We start from the raw sequence: 16,580 nt of genomic DNA, 5'->3' as shown, positions 1-16,580 counted from the left end.
AAACACATCAATTATCAAAGAGGATATCCAATCTGAGTACATATTCCATGCGTCTTTATAACTAGGACTGGATTTGTAAATTGTTCCAAAGAGCCTGCACGAATATAGTGAGCAATTAAGATGGATGAAAGGTTACCTTAGAGTCACAAAAACGACGATCAATTCCATGTTGGCATATCATAACAGATTTTGGTCTTTCCAGTTCAAACTCACGGCACACTACATGAAACACAAAGGTCTGCCCCCATTCCAAAAGACATGCAAGCTGTAAGGAAAGATGTTGTCTAATAGTAAGTATGCAAACTGAACTTAGAGGATTCAACAGATTACTGAAAGAACATCACCAAAGGTCAGAAGGTGAGCAAGAATAAAATCAAACAGAAGTCCCCACCATATCATTCTGGCTTCATTACCTTGCTTACACACAGCCTACGGCTAACTCTAAATCATGTCTTAATATAAGAAAATAGCTTTATTCTTATGGTCAACCAGTCTCCTCATTGTAAAGACACAGCTCACCTTATTTCACCTCATAAAACGCCTCTAAATACCCTAACACCATTCATAATTTAAATGTCAGACTTCCTTGCATATAAGTAACAAGGTTACATTTAGAAAGCATAGGAGGAAACTGGCCAAACAGAACACTGCTGAATCTCTCTGGATCTGGTAATTAGCCAATTGCTGATTTAAATCTTTTATATAGTTAGCTTATTCATAAAGGAAATGAATCATAACTGTCTGTCTCTATTATGAGAGGGAAATGGGTTTTCTTTGGCTAACCAAAGGAAAGGGCACTTTAAATCAGGAGTAATTTAACTGGAATTTAATATAGCTATGACTGTCCTGCGCAAGATCTCTCTTTCTCCATTTAGTTGTATACCTTCACAAATTCTTGCAATACATCACACTGGGGAAGGAAAAAGACAATGACCTTGAAAGAGCAAGTTCAAGTTCTGCTTCACAGCCGTGCTAACAAGAAAGTAAAATAAAATTCCTGTATTAAATATAAAATTGAGAATGGCTTTCTATGGGAAGAAAACCATCAAGTTCCATCAAACATTTAGAGGAGTCCTCTAAATCTTATAATACTTTTGATTTACTAGGTGTAATCTTGAAGCTTATAGCACTGGAGTAAAAGCAATAGCTTGTGTAAATCAGTAGTAGCATTTGGGGAAATACATTTCTACAGAAGTCTGTACATGCAGCACGAAGATATATCTGGACTCTCTTCTCTAAATTTACTGAAATTGCTTGTAAGCCTGATTTTTATTTTATTTGCTGCAGAAGTCTTCTACTGAAATAGTTGTTTAAAGCCAGAAAATGCCTTTTTTTTTTCAATTAATAAGAGGATGCAGAAGTGCCTTAATAATCAAACTTTAACCAGGAAATAGAATTTATGTATTTTTCTCACGTTTCAGAACATAGTGATAAAACAACCTTTTCTAAAGATCTCACAGCCCACATCAGAAATAAATCAAAGTGATTTGTCTAATGTGTGCTTGGAGCCACTACTATATATTGAAAAATGAAAGCAGCAAAAATGGCAGGAACTAAAAAGTAGTTAATACTAAGACTGACCTAAGAAACTTGAACACTGTGAAAGCAAACTATGTTCCAGTGAAACCAAGCATCAAAAGTTATGAAGCTACTAGCTACTCTTCTGCTGAGGTTTGCCCATTCTGTCTTCCAACAGATCATCTCATTTATCTCCTACTTTAAAACTTGGCTTTGTCAGTAGCTTTCTGTAAAATGCCAAAACTTCATCTGCAAGATAAATCCTTGCCAGCTGCTCCATTTGATATCCTTCTTACTGGTAGCATCCCTACAAATAAATGCCTACATATCTGCATAAACCTTACATGTGAGGGATAACAAATTGCTTTTCAGACTGCAATCACAACTGGGTACTTCATTTGCCCTTCCCAGAGTGTTAACCAGTAGGGTAACAAACCTGCATCTCCAGAGTTCAGCGTCATAAAATCAAAGTAACCTGAGAGGAAGTCAAAGACAACTTATCTTAAAATCTCTTATCTAAATTTATTCAATAGATTTTTCTTTCTCCTCTTTGTCATGTTACCTAGTTTATGGCTGAAAGGGTCTCAAAACACCGGCTCTGTTTAGAATAGTAGTATTTATTCTACAATTAAATCACTTTGAGTACACACTGATACTGTGGTTGCTTTTCTAATCAGTATTTAAGTACATTAACTTATATAGATGTAACATGCAGGTGTTTACACAGTGACAACAGTATTTGCTCATACTCTGTTACGATCACCCTTTCAAATGCTCATAAAACACCAGCCACCCTGTTACATCTAGATGTAAGATGACCACCAGATTCAGCTCATTTGGTACCTTCTATCCATAGAAATGGCTGTATTTTCAAACTACAAACTTAAGGTTATTTAAGGCATCGGATATATGTTAATGCATCCAATTCAGCTGAGACCAAATGCTTTCCAAAATCCATGCAATGCCAGTTCTGCAAGGAAGAAAAAAGGTAATACTTCATAGCGAATTGCTAGATGGTACCTGTGGTGCTGTAACTTTGGCTGTGAGACTTCCAGCCTGCACATCTATCAGCCATGCATATTCCAAAGTATCACTTCCAAGAGGCAAACCTTCCGCTGAAAACATCGCGTGAGCACGCAGCTGCAGACCTGACAGACTAATGTGTCCCTCTCGAAGAACTTCATCCACTGAAGGTCTCTGTTAAAGACAAGGTAACATTTAAGTTACAATTAATATTTTCAAGAGTATATCATTAGAAAGTGCAAAAAACTGTAGTCAGAGATATTTCGCACACATTCATTTTCACCTGTTACATCCTGTTGATTTTTCTATGATTCTATGATTATACATTTAGTCTGTCCCAAGACTTCTCACCATTAAGCATGCAACAACATATATGCAAATCCTATGGGTGGAAGGGATCCTCATCTAACCCAAGTTTGTTTTAACCAACAGCAACCATCATCAACTTTTCCTTCCCCAAAATTCAATTTTAAGAGCATTACAACTTCCCCAATACATACACACCCACAAAAACACCCAACTGGACTGCTACCTGATAGTTGTCATTCAGAAACAAATTCACTGGAGACAGTACAAGTTGAAGCATTGTTTCTCTAAAACCTTTCTTCATCTCAAAACACAACCTTTCCAAGAAAGCTGTAGGGCATTCAGGACCATCTGGACTGCAATGCTAAAGTAAAAATCAAACAAAACCATTTCAGAAACTGAAAACACACAACACTGTTGAAATCGTCACATTAGAAGCAAAGCTGTAACCTGGAAGTGTGCTAAGTTTCCTTCAAGTTGATACTTAGAAAGAAGCCCATGCAACTTCAAAAACTTTTCAACAATTACATACAAACCCATTTGGGTGAACCCAAACCTTTATCTAGACTATTATTTAAATTCCTGGGGATCCCTCACAATGCAGCTGTGCAAAGCAGGATGCACCATTAGAGGACAGCATTGTTAATTAGCAGAGAAATCATAATGGTCAATCCAAAATAATGAACAACTGATGACACAAATCAAGTTTATTGAAAAACAAAGTCATTTTAAAAAATCTCCAGTTCACCTTCCAGATAAGCAAAACCAATCACATCTCAAATTGCTTTAGATAGCCACAACCATAGTAAAGAGTAGTCAGACCTTTTAAAAAGCACCTCCCTAACCTAATGTTCCAGGGAGTTACGTTTAACTCCAGATTACGAAACTGGAAAAAAAAACGCTGCTTATAGCAGCAAAATATTTTAAGATTCTAACGCACTTACCACTGGCAACCGCCCATGCACTTTGTACAAGTTAACAAGTACAGTAATATCCCAGGGACGTAAAGTAAGAGGGTGAACTGGCTTGACTGAACTTTCATTTTCCTTTTTGTCATTTTCCACTCCAACAGCTGTCCACCCAGAGCTTGAAGACGTAGAGAGTGACAAAACAGGGCTTGAAATAACTTCTTCAAAATCAGTGTACATGTCATCTTCTCCAAAATAATTTTCCTGAGAAAAGGAATTATTTACTATGACCATAGGGAAAACAAACTAAAAACATACAGGCAAATAATGAAATACAAATCCAACCTTCTTCTGTACGTTAGTCCTCCCTAAAATAAGCCATATATCTACAACCTATAGCTGAAGAAACATAAATAGTTTTATTTTATGAAAAATAGGTAAGTTAAGCGAGCAAATTCATGCCATGTGCTTTGCAGAACTGGCTCTTAACAGTTCCCAAAGCACTGGTATTCCAGATGCATGCGGTACAAGTAACTGTCCTGAAGCACTATTACTGACATTTTAAAATACATTCTGTGCTCTTAAAGATAAAAAACTTCAAGAGAGTAAGAACACAAAGGAAGTCACACTTATCCACACGGAAATTTCTGAAATTTTGTTGCTCTTCCTGCCCTCAAAAAGTTAGCCTGATATAAAAGTAAATGTAATGAGCAAATTAAGTCTCTCAAGAACAATTTTTTTTCAATGATGCAAATTATATTTTCACATTAAGTCAGTATGTGGCAAGTGCTGGGGCTTAAACATTCTGTGGAGCAAAATCCTTTCCAAGCAGAGGTTACGACGTGGACACGAACATTGCTCCCACCTTCGTTCTGAGAAAGTCATTCAGTCCCTCAGCCTCTCACATTGACAGAAGTATTCCACCTATTACAAACCCCACTGGTGATTTGTGAGATACGGACCAATTGATACTAGACAGAAGATCAAACTGAAGCAGATTTGAATTTTGCAAAGTGTATTGCTTCCCTCTTCCCTTTTCTGTGCCTCATTTGCCTGCCAGACTTCCCCGTCCTTTTCTAAGCACAAGTCTACAAAGCAAACAAGCAAAGAGGAAGTGTGCAACGCAGAGGAAAAAAAAGTAATTGCCAAGTATCCATGTCCTTGAAAAAGGTCTGCAGAAAAGGCAGGCGTTATTAGCCTTGAAATGATGACTGCCCTGGACACATGATTTTATTATCTTGTACTGAGTCTCCACAGTATTTTTCATGTTAATAAACTATGTATGAATTAAGCACTGCTCAGTACACAGAACAAAATCTCTCTGAAGTTAAGCAAAGCTAACTGGCTTTGCTTTTTAACAAAGGGAAAAGATAAAAGACAGTGTTAGGAGACAGACCATGAAGTATTTTTACTATGCAGACCCAGCAGAGGGTGCTATGAACTCTAGTAACTTACTCCTGGTACCTTCTGCCAGGGATGCAGAGATTCACACATTATTCATTCCAAGCCAGTAAGCCATCCAGTACGGAGCACAGTGCGCTACACCACAAACTACCTCCAAAGAACAGAAAACTTTTCAAAACTGCACAAGTAATGCACATACAGGAATCTCCCCCATGTGTATTTAAAAAGATCAATGAAAACATACTGACAATAACAACTGAACCACAAGACAGGAAAATAAGCATTAAAGAAAACAAACCTAGATATCTACTAAAAGATGCTGCCAGCACAGCTGGACAAACAGATGTAAACAGCAACAAAAATATTAAAAAGTACAGTAAATATGCATTTTCAAAAACGAGTTATCTAAACTTTCTCTTGAGATTTAGAAGATAAAGGCCAGTTTAAAGCTGAGAAATCTGCACTTCAAAAATTAAATCATCATAGAATCAAGGGACCTAACATAGCACTGCTAACATATATCTCCAGAGGAAATGAGCACTGCAGACGTGAGCTTGCATGGAAATACAGCACCGTGCTCTGTAGAACTTCACATGCCCTAAAGGCACAGGTTCTAATACATCTTTGCATAAAAGTAGTTGTTAATGTAAACTCGTCATAACCATGGATTTTTATGATCCTATACGTTTATATATATAGAACTCCACAAAAGGAAAATTATGTTGATACAAGTATCCACATCTATACTGCAAGTCTCCTCATAAGCCTGTGCCAACTGAACTTATCCCAGCCATGCCCTATCACCAAAGTCATTCCAAACAAGCCCTTATGAAAATTTTCATCTAAGTACATATTCTGCAGAATTCTTATTTTTCTGTTTCAAACGAACCACTGCTGTTTCCTACATGCTTACATGCTTACCTTTATAGACAGAAAGGCTTTGAGCAGGGGTCCGTACAGGGTTATCTGGGAATCTGGGGAGAGTTCCAGTTCCACGTGGAGCTTATCCGGTGGCAGCTCTGAGGGGTCGAGGGGAAGGCGGGTTGAAGCTGTGGGAGATGAAATCACACTCTCAGCTGTTTTCTGTGATGGCCTCAGCACAGATAACATCGTTTCTTCCATTTCTGACACTTGGGAGTAAAAGAAAGAAGAAAACAGACTTTGATTATGATGATGTTAGGCTTCTAATGGATGAAATTCTACAAATACAAACGGGTAATAAATATACAACTTTTTGCAACTTTCTAATTTGGATTCTATAACTATGTTAACGTAGCTATGCTACAGAACAGGTTTCTCATGCTTAGTAGCTATGAGAAGACAGGAAAATAGAGAATATTTTAGTCAACATGAACTATGCAAGAGAAAACAATCCTCCAAGTTATGAAAAAAGATCAATTTATTTATCTTGCTTTTCAAGTTAAACAAAGACCTGCTTTTATTTCAGTGCAGTGGATTTCCCACAACCACATATCTATCGCAGAACAAACAAAAGTGATTACAGAGGCAGGCACATTTTAGAAGTTGTATTAGAAATGTATTCTGAACCAACGATTTTGTAGGCCAGAATTTCCCCTCAAATCAACTACTCTAGTCACAAAAGAGTTCAGAAATTCAAAATTCTATTTTCCATTTCTTCTTTTTCCTTGGAGCAAAACAGAAGTGCTTTGTCTTCTTTAAGTGAGGAAAGGCCAATAGAAGGAAGTGAATAACTGGAAGTGATTGCCAAGAAGCGAAGAACTTTATGGGAAAATGATATAAAATTGTTGCTCCTTATGGAGTTAGACTTCAGGTGCTAGTTTAACTGGAAGAACCAGCACATGCAGAACTACACTGAATACACACATGTAGCCAGCAAACTACCTTCAAGGCTTTAACCTACCATTTATTGCCTATAATGCTTGTTCAGTGCCTGCATTATGTTACAGAAGTTAGCTAAATGCCACAGTGAGAACACCACTTATTTGGAAACTGCACCTCTTTGTTATGCAACATATTTATTCCCCAGAAGCTTAGTGTTCTGTCAATTGACACAGAAGAAAGCACAGATGGATATTACTGTAACAAACACATTGTGTCAGCAACACAGGATCAAATCCAACTGTAGAAGTGAACTCAACTTGATTCTTTGAAGGATTATTCCTTGAAGGAAGCTCCAGGTGAAATTACCTGTGTATACACAAACTTCCAAAACCAGGTTCAATTGCTATGATTACAAGTGAATGGTTTCAAATTTCAAATATGCAAATTTGACACAAACTGACAAGAGTCTCAAAAGAGCACTTAATAAACATCTGCAAGATGAATCTTATTTATCCTGTTTCATACTCTAAAGTTTGAGGTTTTAGATTTGAATTGCTGGAACTCAAAACCTAAAAACCCTGTTTAGTCTCCTGTCTTCTAACACCTGCTCATTGAGGCATATTCAAATTAGCTCTCATTATTATTAGAAAATACCTCTCTCCTTCCTCAGTTCTTCTTTCTTTATTCTCAACCTGAAAGACTTTTATATAACCCCATAACTTCTTGCATACCTCCCTCTGCACTTAAAATACTTGAACGCAGAGATAAAAGTAAGGTATTCCGTAGCTTTTTTTTTTTGCAAGCACATATATATATATATATTTCACCTTTAGAACTTCAAAACAAGCATTCAAACGTTTTCAAAATTTAAATTTAAATTTTGAATTTTGAAATTATTGTTAGACTTGTTAGTCTAACACTCCTACCTGCCTGCCATGGTTCACTTCAACAGTGCTAGCTACAATGAAATCTCAGAGTTCCATATACATAAATGTAACATGATGTTACTGTATCTCATCTTTATAGTTTTTAATATTAAAATCATAAGACAAATGTCATAACATTCAGGGGAAAAAAGGCTTAGAAGGTTTAAGTACTATAATACTGCACAAAATACTGTACTTCATATCTAATATACTAAGTGATACTTTATGCAGTAACCCATTTAAGAGATCCACTTTGCTAAGGACAAGGAGAAATTAACTACAGACAGTATCCTAGTATCCTCTTTTTCCACAGGGAACTGGGACACTTCCTGAAATTTTGCATTGAAAGAGATGTTGACAGGTTTTAAATCAAAACTAGTGCATTCTAAATATTAGCATTCTCCCATTTGGAAAAAGAATAGTACAGTTCAAAATCAATTTCTGTAAATTTAAGCAGTTAAACCCAACCCAACAAAGTTGCAGCACTTCCTGAAATGAAACATGCTAAGAAGAAGGTATTGGCACTTACAGGATTGTTTTAACTGCTCATCTGCCTTTTGAGGATAAATTGGGTGCCATGAGTAGTCAATTGTAAACACAACACTCGGGACTGTCCAGCATTCAACCCATCCAGCCCTTTCAAGGAGAAACAGCATACTTTTATTTGAAGTACAAATAATTTCCCATTAACATGAGGTTGTTTATTTTACTAACAAAATAAGTAACTATCACAAGGCAATATAGATACATAAACATATATCAAAATAAAACTCACTCTTCGTGAGTGATGTTGCGCCACTTGGGTTTGCCTGTTTTCTGACCACTCTGACATTCAGCAGAAATGCAAGATTCGGGATTTATTTTATTAGGCTGACAATCTTTCACCAACATAAAAAGGGAGTATTTACTAGGATGACAATCTGGTAGATACAAGCGAAGATCAACATCTTCTCCCTAAAACCAAACATTAATAACAGAAGAGTTTATGTACATTCACTTTACATATAATGCTGCTCATGCTATTTGCATGCTCACATGTACCATCATCTTCACTTTAACAGGCAAAGCAATGCACAAGTCTCAATTTTCATGTGATTGCTGACCACAGCTCCCTCCAATCTGTAATAAAATCCTAAGACCTTTGTAGTTCTTAGCAGTTTCAAGTCCAGTAACTTGAACATTAGAACACATCATAAGCTGTAAAACACAGGCGCATGGCTCTCAGGGATCCTTGTTCTTCTGTTGTTCAACTCATAATGCAAAGTTAGTGACTGGCACAAGACCATCCCGCATCTTAAATAAACCACACTTTTTTTTTCTTTCCTCTCTTTCAAAAATAACCTCGCTTACTTTGCTATCAAATTATACAAACTTAACAATATCACCTTCAAATAGTTTTTATTGTTAGTAACCCTACACTGCTTCTATTTTAGGGAAAACAAATCAACAATTACAGTGTTCCAAAGAATTTGTTGTGTATGTAAAAAAAACTGTGAAAAATCTGAGGACATCTTTCCAAAATAGTTTCAGTTACCCATTCCAGAATTCTGTTTTTATCTTTAAACATGTGTTGGACTTTCAATCTCTAAGGAGAACAGACTTCCAAGTGATAAAATATATATATATATATACCCACAATATAACTATATATAATAAATATACATACTGTATGTGTGTGTATATATTATATATAAATACTGCATGCATATATATATGTTTGTATGTACGTGTATATAATGAAAAAAATAAAACAGCCTATGATTGGATGCTTCATGTAATCAAGGCAAATATATTTACTTCTGGGTTAGTTAAAGAAAAATTCTATGAACAGAAAGTGAAAGATACTATTTTTCTTTCAGGAAAGAGTTTATGCAAAAGTTCCTAACTGAAGAAGAAAATGAAGTGAAACTATTTCACATTTAAAAGACAATGGGGCTGGGCAATGAGGGAAGAGAACTTACCTTTAAAGAGAATCTAGTATTGCATGTAGTTGGAACAAAGTCAGTAAAAGGCAGAGAGAAAACAATGTTTAATGTTTCTCCACAAGCTGCTAGATAAACTGTGAGAGAAGAAAAACAAGCAAAACGCTGTTAGAATCACTCCCTATTTTGTTCTCAGGCAAATTATCAAACAGAGAGGTAAAAATTAAGGAAAAAAATGTTTGTGAACTCATGACAAAGGAAACTGCTATGCATTTAGAGTATCAATTACTATGTTACTATGAAAGTATTTACCCGCCACACCTTGTCCCTTATATAAGGGCATTGTACAAGGAAACTGCAAGCAGAAGAAAGTCAACTGCAACTAATATCTCATGACTTTCTTTATTGCTTCACACACCAGTTCTTGGACAAAAACAGAACACAAAAAACAACAACAAAACACAGGGCAAGTTCCAGGCTTCTGATAAAGTAGTGAGCCATATTTTTAACAATAAGACAAAAACATGTTTTTTGATGCTTTCAGCTGTCTTACTGAAGATGTCAAGATCTCATGGTTTCTGTTTACAAGCCATCTGCTGTATTAAGTCAAATGTTCAAAGTGTCCTCAAAAATGAATGCTAAAATGTGATCTAGAACTACATTCCCAAGAAAAGGTGTATATATTTGTACAAAATGCACAAAATAAGTGAGGACATACAGCACTAGAAGGATGGCTGGCTTGTGCATAACAACAGTAGCAAAATGGGCGGTTATCACTGAACGTGTTTCATAGTAAATATCCTTCCATTTTTATCACTTGTATGTACACTTCTTTTGAATTAAAAAAATTGACCTCACCATTTTCTTGTTGTTTGGTGGAACAGTCAATCCAGTTGTGCTGATTTGCTGCCCAAATCATTTCAAATTGATGAAACATGACTTTGAAGTTCCACATATAAGGAACAAATGAAAAAATGTCAGGTGCACTATCACTGGACCAGTCTTGGATCAAATCTAAAATTACATAAAGTAATAAAAGATAAGTTAGTAGCAATCAAGTGAAAAATTTCTTCTTCTAGTTAACCTGGCGTTTCATAAATTGTAAATCTTAACCATTTGTCCCTTTATAGAAAAAGGAAATTCTGTGAAAATTAATATAACTATATGCAGCATCACATCCATTTCTCAGGCAGATATTCCATCAACACTTGCTCTGAATCCATCTCTTATTTCTCGCTTGCTTTATAAGCTAGAATGCCATAGGTTTAATTGTGCTTTCTAGTTCACCTTTATTCAGCAGCAGTTACCCATTTACCTATAAGCACTGGACTACCAAATAATTTCCTTTGGTTTTCCCCTCAGATACTACGAACATGTACATGAGTCATATATCCCTACCACCAGGTCTAATACAGCAAACAATGTTGCTGTAGAAGCTCAGGGGTTTGCACTGCACATGTTGGTACTACAGCACTTTACAAAGGATGACTCTGGCCCAACTAGGAGGATAACTTTATTAGCATGGCACTATGCCTGCACTAATTAATCCTCCATCCAGCAGGGCTAATTAGCACAGGTAGTGCCACATTGATGGGGATATATTCTTTCTATTACTGCAGCTGGAACATTCAGCACAATTTGGTGATGCAGGGCTGCCTTGAGTACATGTATTCTTCTTCACAGCCAAAATCCTAAGCAGCAAATTACTTTCTCTCATCATCTGTCAGCCACAGGGACATGACCTAAAGCCTGAATAGTTGAAACTCAGTCAACCAAAGAAGAGAAGTATCAGAGAAATCAACATCCTCGGTGACAATTATTAAACAAATCAATAGCTCTGGTAAAATAAATTAATTTGAAATTTAGGATGACTTAACAAAACTGCAGATCAAATTTAGTTTAGATGTTAAAAAATCAATTATTCAGTATCTCTATTCATATATAAGATTACTGTGCAATTAGACAATAACAGCCCACAAAAGATATCAGGAACTTTGTCCTCAGAAATAATCTGTTGTCCTAAATATGTGAAAACACATCACCTGCCTTTGTATACCTTTGTAAAATTTGAAGAAATTATAAAGAAATAATATTTAATTTCATATATAACTTATTTAATACAGCACATACCTGTGAAGAAGCTTTTCTGAGCAAAGATAAAATGATATGTTGCTTTATAAACCTCAAGTTCACATTGCCATGTCTGTGGCATGTTCCATATCCGGGGATAACTGGCATTAATATGAAACTGTGAACAAGATATTAAAGCATCAGAATTATTTGAAAACATGACAATGCTTGACCCTGTAGCTCAGCAGTTTTCACACATGTACTCTGCTGAATAATTAAAACACTTTTCCTGCTGGGATGAACAGAATGCCTCTCCAGTTCCTTAATAATTTAATCTCACTCTGTCTTTCGGTGTTTGAAGGTCAAGTGTTAGTGTATTCATTTATGTGGAAAGGGATACTACAAACTTCTGATGCTGCTCAACAAATATACCATCTGTTGCTCTAGATGTACCCAACAACTGATATGATGCTCAAAAATTAAACATTAAATTCATTACTGTAGTAAAGTCATTTAAAAACTATCAATAGAAATAATAAATATACAAAACAAGTGATGCACAACACAATTGCTCACCCCCTACTGACCAACGCCCAGCCAGCCCCGAGTAGCGGCTGCTCCCCCAGTTACATGTACACAGTTACGTGTATATATATAAAGTTCCTTAGATACCAAAGTATTGTAAAATAAATTTAAAAGGCATATTTCTGCACTGCCTATGATCCTGAGGAACTGCTCTATAGACAGAAAAATATGCTCTTTATTAAAAATTCTTCGAAGGCTGAAGCTTTGTGCTTAATAATGTAAACTTACAGCCAGCATTTCAGCTTCTAAGAGAGTGCGGTACTGCATACTGCTGGTCGCATCAACATGTAGAAGCTGTCCTTTAATTGTAGGTGAATAACCTAGTAGATAAAAAATATAAAACAAATATTCCAATGTAACAGTTACACACATTTTAAGAAGTTATAACCAGTGATTTCAACAGTCTCCTAACAAAACTAAGAAATATCATGGTGGAAATTAGCACTGTGATAACTCTGTCTTCTGACTTCAGACAGTCAAGAGATTAACATGTTCTGTCTGCATATAGGAGGGATGACAGAAGTCTCGCTGGGTCTGGAAAGGCTTGGGTTCTGGAGATCTCAGCTTAAATTGCAGAATGCATGAATGAAAATTAAATATATAAATATATTCTCAATCAAGAGAACAAACAGTTCAGCAAAAGGGCTTCAAACCAGCCAACAAAATGAATAAATCCAAAAACAAACCCTTAACTTTACATTTATCTTATCTTCATCTCCAACTTTGGAATTTGCTTTATTTAAAAAAAATACTGCTAAATTATTAGTATGCATTTCTCAGCATGATTCAACAACTACACTAATCCTACCGAAGATGTCTTTCTGCTTTGATTTGACATTGTATATGTAACCTGCTTCAACAAACACATAGTTTAATGATGAACTTTCTAGTAATTAAAAATTTTCTTTTGGTTTTCTTAACCCAAATAAATAATGAAAGTGACTTAATTATTTATATACATAAATGATTTAATGACTTGCAATGAAACATACAAGGAAATTCTTCTTGTTTCCTTATTTAACTGTATGTATATATTTATATGTATATATATATATTTCTTTGCATATGTATGAATTATATATAACTTACATAAGAACATATATGTATCTTACAGTTAAAGGTAAAACACTGCAAGATGCTCACACTTACGTGAATTAACACAACTGCTCAGGAAAAACATTAAGGAAACAAATTACACTTAGCCTTAACTCACCATTTTCACCTACTGTCATGGGAATATTTATCTCCAAATATGATCCTGCGCCAACATTTACATGTACAGCATTAGTTTCCTACATGGTTAAAAATAAAAAAATAAAAAAAATAAAGAAAAAAGTCCAAGCGTTATTTCTAGGCCGTCAACATCAACCAGTGTGTACTTTATGCCTCTAGCTATCATTATCCACACCTAGATTAAAGAACCTGATGACTGAAGTCTTTCTTGTCTGCCCAAAAATTACTAATGAACTATGTGCAATGAAATCAGACATAAAGTCACACTAAACCCTATTTATAAGAATAGAAACAAGGAAAAAATCCAACCCCACCACGTATACGCATTTTTTGTTTCCCCCTTTATTCTCTCTCCCCAGTGATATCAGGTATTCACCCAATATCAGAAAAGATTATCTCTTCGTCAGCGTGAGCTCCATCCTAATGGAAGACTGAATGCACAGGAAATGTCCAGATGAAATATTCGCATGACTGTAGGAGCTGGCATAGCTTAAGATATAGCTTCAAGGCTAAAAGAAACTTAAAATAAGCCAACAAATATTAATGCCTTTCAGCCAATATTTCTCTTTGAAGTGTTTACACCTAATCACAGAAGATTAGTACAACCCCTACCAGCTTTTAAAACATAACAAACACCTGAGACAACTAAAAATATGTACAGCCAAAAAGCACACTGTAATCACAGTAGAAAAAATGATCTTCCAGACAAGACTTCATTATTCACCCTATTTTTGGTAAAAAGCAAATCAATGGTGGCATCTGCAATTATATTCATCCGCAGCTCAAAAGCGAGAATCTGTCTTGGTTTCCCAGGCTGAGCGATTTCTGAGACTTTCATAACTTGGTAGTCTGGCGGGAAGAAAAATTTCCACAAGCAATCCCTAGTGGGGAAAAAAAAAGTGTTTTTATTCACAACAGAAATATATATACATTTATGTATTTATTTAGTTTACTTAATGATTTTCCACTTAGTTATGCTGCTGAGTCTTAAGACAAGCAGTAGACACTGGAAAAAGACTGCTTATTTGGAAGACTTCCTGATGACGAGACTAACTCATTACCAAAATAAAACTCCAAAAATTCCAAATTGTAAGAAATGCCTACTGGATGAAAGCAGTAAGTCAGACCTTAAAAAATTTAGAACAAAAATACCTAACTCAGATGGCAAACTATGTCTTTCTTCTTACTCCTGATCTTTGGTTTACAAATCTACTACAAAAAAAAAAAAAAAAACATAATAACAAGTAATCTGTTTATGCTTTGGTTTGTGCATAAATAATCAACGTACTGTCAGAAATAAACAAAACTTTAAAATGCTTGGGATTTCATAATGGGAATGAAATGAAGCCTACATTTCCACAGACTCATATCTGAACATGTAATTACATGAAAGGAAAGCCACAGTGATGTAGTACAGACAGCTTAGCTTCTTTGGTTCTCAAGGGGGAGGAAGCAAGTCTTTAAACAGTTTCCGTGCACCCAGCACCTGACCACTAAAGCAACATAAACATTAAACAACAAAAAACTAACAACACAACACATGCACACAGTCAAATCTAAAATAGTGACACCTGCCCAGGGAAACCCAACTCATTATTACATGAAGGAACAAAAATAAATATTTTTAGAAGCCCTTCTATGAACTGGGAGAACAAAGTCCACAGAATCTCTAAAGATTAGTGATTCTAAAAAGTTAGGCACTTTCCAAAGTTATCTTCTATCTATGGCATGACGACAAAGTTTTCCCAGGTACGTACCTATGAACTCTATGCACATTACATAGGCACCAAAATGCCTTTTGCCTAGCCAGTTAAAATTATAAAAAACATATCATCAAAGATCCAGCTTTCTTGGTACTATTTCTTAAAAATATTGTTAATGATTCACTGACTTCATGTTCCTAGCAAAGCACTCTTCTAGAAATTGGAGTTTTCTCTTAAGTTCAGTAAGACACTGTTGTATCTAATGACTTCTCTTTGGTCTGCCACCTTCACACTCCTAAGAGACAGTTAATCAAAATAGTCTCACAGGAGAATTAACAAAGCCAAGAGAAGTATTAATCTGTAATTAGTGAGGGAAAAAAAGGGAAGGCACTGATTATGCCATTTTTACTTAATAGTCCTTGACTCTCTAAACAATCCTACAGTCTTCAACAGAAATATTCCTATGTGAAATATAGAAGGCTGAGTGAAGAACAGCAATAGAGCTCTGGCCTAGTATTTTATCACTAAAATATCTAGATAATAAATACTTTGGAGACTGCATCAAGTAGTTCATTCTCCCAAGCAGTGATAAATGATAACACCTCATTTTCATAGCCAGATTATTACTTTCAATTACAAGATTAAAGCCTTAAGTATGTAACACTTGATAACTAATAAAACTACTTAACAAAAATAGGAACATTGATGATTAATTAATAATAAAAAATCACTAGCTTTACAAGGACAACATCCTAAACAACAATGAATTTATTAATCCTAAACGATTGTGGCAGAACTCTTCTTTCAGGCTCCCTAGCCAAACCCCTACAAATGCCAAGACCGAGCAATCACATACTGGAAACTCTGGAATGTTTCGTAATAGTAAGAGATATTAAGGATAAAATTGAAGACATAAATCATCATAATACCTCTGTCTATCTGCCCAAGGTCCATAGTTGAAATCTGTTCCTTTTCCACAAACAATGTCCAAACCCCAACATGGTGGCAGATCCTGTAATTTGCTATCTTCATTGTTTGCTTCTCCATCATTACTTTCCTCTGTCTCCTCTGGTACAAGACCTATATTACATAATATAATAAACAGATTATCAAAGGAAGCTGCTTCAAGTTAGCATGAAAAATGTTCGCTAAGCACAATACAATTAATGTATTCTGATG

The 16,580-nt window shown here is 35.5% G+C and overlaps 1 protein-coding gene across 11 annotated transcripts in view; it reads right to left on the bottom strand.

Moving 5' to 3' along the window:
* BLTP1 (bridge-like lipid transfer protein family member 1) overlaps positions 1 to 16,580 on the bottom strand; it is a 117,374-nt gene that overhangs the window by 73,248 nt on the left and 27,546 nt on the right. For all 11 annotated transcript variants that reach the window (XM_066996656.1, XM_066996659.1, XM_066996663.1 and 8 more), the window contains exons 10-23: positions 16,331 to 16,481; positions 14,423 to 14,579; positions 13,679 to 13,757; positions 12,694 to 12,785; positions 11,941 to 12,058; positions 10,669 to 10,824; positions 9,850 to 9,947; positions 8,664 to 8,842; positions 8,418 to 8,524; positions 6,081 to 6,289; positions 3,792 to 4,019; positions 3,074 to 3,211; positions 2,539 to 2,715; positions 137 to 265 (exon numbers count right to left, since the gene is read on the bottom strand). In XM_066996656.1, the coding sequence (XP_066852757.1) occupies positions 137 to 265; positions 2,539 to 2,715; positions 3,074 to 3,211; positions 3,792 to 4,019; positions 6,081 to 6,289; positions 8,418 to 8,524; positions 8,664 to 8,842; positions 9,850 to 9,947; positions 10,669 to 10,824; positions 11,941 to 12,058; positions 12,694 to 12,785; positions 13,679 to 13,757; positions 14,423 to 14,579; positions 16,331 to 16,481 (2,018 nt within the window). The remainder of the gene's footprint in view (positions 1 to 136; positions 266 to 2,538; positions 2,716 to 3,073; positions 3,212 to 3,791; positions 4,020 to 6,080; positions 6,290 to 8,417; positions 8,525 to 8,663; positions 8,843 to 9,849; positions 9,948 to 10,668; positions 10,825 to 11,940; positions 12,059 to 12,693; positions 12,786 to 13,678; positions 13,758 to 14,422; positions 14,580 to 16,330; positions 16,482 to 16,580) is intronic.

This window comes from Anser cygnoides, chromosome 4, assembly GCF_040182565.1.
Source record: "Anser cygnoides isolate HZ-2024a breed goose chromosome 4, Taihu_goose_T2T_genome, whole genome shotgun sequence".
Classification (NCBI taxonomy): Eukaryota; Metazoa; Chordata; class Aves; order Anseriformes; family Anatidae; genus Anser; species Anser cygnoides.
Note: the sequence above shows the minus strand (reverse complement) of the source record. Positions and strands in the feature narration are given on the sequence as shown.